The sequence below is a fragment of the Vombatus ursinus genome, unplaced genomic scaffold, assembly GCF_900497805.2.
Source record: "Vombatus ursinus unplaced genomic scaffold, bare-nosed wombat genome assembly UNPS02014830.1, whole genome shotgun sequence".
NCBI lineage: Eukaryota > Metazoa > Chordata > Mammalia > Diprotodontia > Vombatidae > Vombatus > Vombatus ursinus.
The window spans coordinates 30961388-30967387 of record NW_020954608.1 but is presented as its reverse complement, the minus strand read 5'-3'; the positions used below and the strand labels follow the sequence as shown (position 1 = coordinate 30967387).

At 33.4% G+C, this 6000-nt stretch overlaps 1 protein-coding gene across 3 annotated transcripts in view; it reads right to left on the bottom strand.

Annotated features, from left to right (window-relative positions):
- Window positions 1-461: 461 nt before the first annotated feature.
- The window catches only part of USP6NL (USP6 N-terminal like), a 199725-nt gene continuing 194186 nt past the window's right edge, over window positions 462-6000 (bottom strand). For all 3 annotated transcript variants that reach the window (XM_027838800.1, XM_027838799.1, XM_027838801.1), the window contains exon 15: window positions 462-3825. In XM_027838800.1, the coding sequence (XP_027694601.1) occupies window positions 2408-3825 (1418 nt within the window). In that variant the 3' untranslated portion in view covers window positions 462-2407. The remainder of the gene's footprint in view (window positions 3826-6000) is intronic.

Sequence of the window (6000 nt, the reverse complement as noted above, 5' to 3'; positions counted from 1 at the left end):
ATTTTTTTTCTAATACTGATGCAAACAATAGCATGTTTCAGAGTGTGGGGTGTGGAGAAGGGAGTCAGGCCTGTGATTTCATTAATGTTGGGAACTCCCAAAGAGTAATTCCTTCTACTAATGCTAATCAACACCTTCTCTACAACTTATAGCGTTATAGTTGTCTGGGACACTGAAAGGTTAAGTAACTTGTTACAGGTCACAAAGCCAACATGTGACTCTGAGGATGTCTATCTAGTAGTACACTGTACATTGTTATTAATGGGGGGAAATGTGAAGTGGGCCAGAATTCTAATTATGTGATTTTTTTTTTGGTGAAGTATAAATTCAAAACCATAATGTATGCATACTGAGAAACAGACTAAAATTAGTAAATTACTTTCAACTAAAAGAGAGTTAACTCTTAGAAAAGACAGAGATATGACACTTGATCCTAAGAAGAAAAAGCTCAAAGACACCAAATAAGACATCCTTATTACTTTTAGCAGGTTAAAAACAATGACACAAAAAAGTATACAGTTAAAAACTGTTACAAGTGACATAAGAAAATAGTCTGTATATATTTCATATATATATAAAATCTACAGTATTTACCATCATTGATGTGTGTGTGTGTGTGTGCATGCACACACACACACACACATAAATGTACACATATATTTGGGGGAGGCAGCATAGGTGCTACTAGCATAAAGTAAATTGTACAGTGTAGTTTATTATAAATCACAGAATCAAGGTTGAAATTTTAAGGTTAACACCCTTGGCTACATTATATACATATATCCCAAGCAGCTATCAGCAATCTAAATCAATAACCCAGTGATACCAATAATCAGAATTTCTTTGTGATTCAGTGTAGTGTTTAGCTATTAATATGCTGTGTTCTATCATTTAACATATTACCAAGTTCTTTAAAATTACACCAGATACATTATATACATAAACAAGATCTATCACATTCACTAGCTGACTAAATAAATGTTACTTCCATTTTCAAAGGCATTATATTTCTGTACCTTAAAACTTTAAAGAATCAGCCTGCAGCAAGAATAGGCTGCGATACCTATTCTTTGATTCAATAAAATTTTCTATTATTCAAATATTATAAAAAGTAATTCTAACACCAAACTCTTCTATTACATACAAACAACAATGTGTGTATTTTCTTGAATTGCTCAAGAATTGACCATGTATGTATACTGTAATATAGCTTGTCTAAAGAAATGTCCTCTAAAGACCAATTTAAAAGTACATAATTTGACTTGAAAATTTTTTCAAAAGTGGAAAAAAGCAAAGGAATATTCTCAAAAAGCATGAAAATCACACTAATTTTTAAAAAGACAAGTCATTTTAGATTCCTATTGACAACTGGGGTTAATTTTTACATTCAGTTTTAATAATAATAATGATTTAACAGCCTGATAACGTAGCACATCCACTAACTCCATTGCTATAACTTTTTACATGGGATGGCTATGTTTAAGCACATCTTTTGTATATGGCAAGGACCATTTTGCTCTGGGCCTTCGAAGGGTCAAAATAGAACAAAACAATGGTTATTTTGATTTATTTTGATATAAATGACCTCATCAAATGCTGCCTAGATGGCACATATACCCCTGTGATCTACCTTGCTTTTTAAAAGCACCACTAAGGAGTCAACTCAGAGAGCTGTACTTCTTTTCCTTCCAATGTCTTTGCTTGTCCGTTTTTCAGGTTTAATGACAGATGACATAGATCAAAAGAGGAAAAAATCAGCATTCTTGGAGAAGTTGCAGGGCCATTGTTTTAGTCAGTTTAGGACCCAGGTGAGGAAGGCAAATGGGTTAAAGCAAGCAAAATCCAAGGAAGCCTTTGCTTACAAGACCAGTTAGAGAAAATCAGCATACCATTAAATATCAGTTATTCATGATAAATAATTGCTTCTCAATTTCCTGAACATTCCTGCTCAAACACGTATGCATATGTCCACAGATTTCTATTTAGAGATGATACATACATTACATACAGCCAGAAAAATACTCATTCTACATATGGTTTTTCAGTGCTATTTTTAAAAAATAAAGCTGGCACATGGAATTCTCTGTTCTGAAAGATAAAGACTATGCAAATGAAAACTGAAAAGTACTAATGAATTAATATTGTGCGTACATCTCTCCATACTATTGCTATGTTTATATATGCTATTATTTTAAACAGGTTCAATGATGACACAACTTAAAATGCTCAACTTCGGTAGCATCTACCTGGAATTGAAAATGTCTTGATATATTCTTATTATTAACACACATGGAATTGCACAAGTTATCCATAACTGTATAAAATACTGCTTTGGCAATTACAAACATAGCAATGTAAATCTTAAATGGTCTATATTCTCCTCTGTTAAGTAAACATAAGTAGATTTTCATAGCAACACTGATTCATGTATAGAAAGTCCATCACGATTTCTGTAGTGTGATGGAGGTGGTGCACCTGAATATTGATACCGGGGTGAACTGACATCTTCCAAAGATGGTGAAGTTCTATACCGTATTGGACTATCTATTGAAACAGCGGGAAGGTTATAATCCTGAATGGCTACATGTTGAAAAACTGTATGCTTTGGTAAGTTGCTAAAGTGGCTTCTGTTAGCATCTCGGTTCCATGATTGTCCATATGCCTCAGGCCTGTATGTGTAACTAACTTCTGGCCATTTTCTGTTATCTGGCAAATAATCCACTGGAGGAATTATGAAGTCACCACTCATAGGAGACCTTGAATTGCCTGAATATGATCCTGCAGCACTGACATCAACAGGTAGAACTTCTATTCGATTGGATGGCAGCACAAGAGGGGCAGGGCGACTATAAGATTTCTCAGAAGAAAAGTCTATGGAATGATTGGAGCCATAAGGTCTTCGAGAAGGGCTGATCTGAGTCCCATGGTTATAATGCAGAGGTATGAAATTAGTGTTAGCAGTACAGGCATGTTTTGGAGAACTTCCATGGTAAACAGGCGGATTGCTATAGGATGGTGGTGGCATTTTCATATGACCTACGCCATCAACCTGGGATGAATATCTTGGGGAATTTGGTGGTTGCACATTGAAGGTAAAATTATTTGATACTTTTGATGGACTAGAAGATCTCTCAGAATGTTTTCTGGGGCTACTTGGGTAAATTACTTTACTTGGACTTTGAGAGTGAGCTCTTTCTAATACTTCCTCAACGGAAGTCCCATTTTCATTTTCAGTTCCTGGTACATTATCATACTGGGAGGCATTGGACCCCCGCTTACCTTCATCACCATCTAAAATCTTAACCTTCTGCCTTACATTTAATGCCCATGTCTCAACAGGACTTGGAGGTGTGCCTACAAGTGTGTGATTTACTGTTCTACCTTTGCCTTCAATTGCATATTTTCCTGTTTTTGCAATGACTGACATATCTGAAGGTTTATTCCACTTTGGTACAAAATCCCTCCGGATATTTGAAGTAGCATTAGAATTTTGGTTAGCTGCAGCATTGTTATATTGCTTAGAATTGTCTTGTGTACTCGCTAGTTGTTTTCTTCGAGTCTCTACCTCACTCCTAATCTTCCCACTATCTTTTTCTATTGAGTCAAGTCTCTTTACAGAAGGAATCCTTTCCCCTGCATTGATTGTACTTTGATGACGAGGCAACATTTCTTGTCTTTTGGGACTTGCTGTGCTCTCTGTTTTTTTGGATGTTTGGGAATTTGATATGCCAACATTTTTCTGTCCATTGCTCAGGTGATTAACAACAGACTGAGGTTCAGGTGGAAGTTGCCCCAGAGGTTTCTTTGGATATTCATCCTCTTTGCCTAACAGGAAAAAAAAGAATAAAATTAGGCAATTTACAATTGATACCATATGAATAATACAACTCTTAATAAAATGTTATACAACGTATAAAAATCTTTGCCTTCTCCTAATTAAAAATACTAAGCTCTTTCTCAGCAATACAAACCTGATCTGTTTATTTCCTTTCCTAAAATAATATCCCAAGTCACCCATCAATCCGTCTTCATAACATCTCTTTCATTTTAATCAACTTCTAAATTTAGAAAGTTATGAAATCTTGGAGAAAATTGTTCCCCTTCTCAGTTCCAAGTCAGGATGGTCAAATTTAGAAACCAAATGATGACTTAGAAAGGCTTCAAAGTTATTTCTATTTGAATAGCTGGTTGTCATTGGAGAGAGAAATGTTAGGTATCATTTCTATATTTGATGGTGGGTTCCTGCTAGCTACTAAAGGCAGGTATCTTTTGGTAGGGAATCTTTGGTTACACTGAGAGATGAATTTTGGTTAAATGTAAACTACCACATATTCTAGGGAAGATGTGTAGGTATGAATTAATAGTCACAAAACCTAAATTGACTTACAAATTCTACAACTTTCTGCCCACATTTGGTGCCTTAATATCAACTTTTAAATATCTTCCAAGTAAGCATATTCAAAAATTACATGTGGAGCAAGAGCAGTGAAATCAATATGCAAATGCTTGAATTATCAGTAGATGAATTTAATGTTTAAATGATTATAAGTTTACATTCCATAAATCACATAGTTCTGAAACAACACTATTAACATCCTTCAGTTGAAAGCTTGACCATGTTTCTACACATAGAAGCTAACTGGGTTCAAGTTAATGACAATCAGCATGTCATATATAGAAAGAAAAAAGTATAAAACAGAAATTATTATCTCAATAAGCTTAAAATCAAGGAAGAAACATAAAACTAACATAAAACATAGAAATGCTACAAAGTACTCTAGAAATTCAGAAGAGGGACACGTAACTTCTGGAAGGAAGAGTATGAAAGGGTACAGTGGTATTTAAATTCAGCCTTCTTAGACATGTAATGAAATGATTCAGTATAATAAAAAGTATTAACCTAACACTCAATAATTCATCTTGATGGCAGTAATGAAAAATCTTAAACAATTTTTTAAAATGTTGAAAGAAAACCTGTAATTGATAATTTGAGGAGGGGGGTGATAATGCTCTTGAATAAAATAGGGCCTACTTAAAATGACTAATTTCATTATTTATTATTTTGTTCCACTGATAAACTGATTAAAAAGTTAAGCAGAGAAAACGCTTCACTTCAAAAAACTCCCATGTTACTGTATGTATTTCAAAAGAGCTTTCTCATCATCTTATCAGCACATAGTGAATTATTCCATGAAATAAGATAAAAAGACATAGTCCTTGCTGTCTGTGATCCATTTAAAAATGTTTGTACTCTGAATACAAAAGCAAGTATGACAACTCTACTTAGTGGCTTAATTTAATTGTATATATTACTACTAATTTATGATTTCAGACAATTTTCAAGGAAGTACAGAATGGTATTACAAATTAAACCAGTAAATGTAGTTTTAAAATTATCTGCTATAATATCCTATACCCAATAAATGTCATCTTGAGAAAAATAACAGAAGTCATCGCAAGTAATATCTTAGGCTTGAAATGTGTCTCTCATCTATTAAAAATAAATAATTATATACTTAGTTACAGATTAATGTTAAATTTTCTTAAAATACTCATGATAATTTTATCATCTACACGGATAGTATAGGATCTCTCTGGCATGTAAATGCCGATGAAAAAATTTACAAGAAAGAAACTTTGACAAAAAATGTACCAAGAACAGTTTGGGGGTGGGGGAACACATTTACATGTCTCATATAGTTGAGTTTCATAAACTTAAAAATATAATTTCAACAGTTCTGTTGAATTAAAGTTGTGAAAGTTTTTCTGTAAATTCTTTTTTGCACGTATTTTTGAACCTCAGAAAAATATCAATAGTAGCACATGTGGTTTAAGACCAGTAGGTTGATATACATCCTAGCTAGTTTATTATATAAGTAATAAAAAAGTATGGAAAACACATTGGTTCAGCAATGTGTGAAAAAATTAGTCTTAGTTTAGCTTCTGTAGATATTTAATATACAAAAATGTATAGAATAGTGAGATCAGAATGTAGCTCAG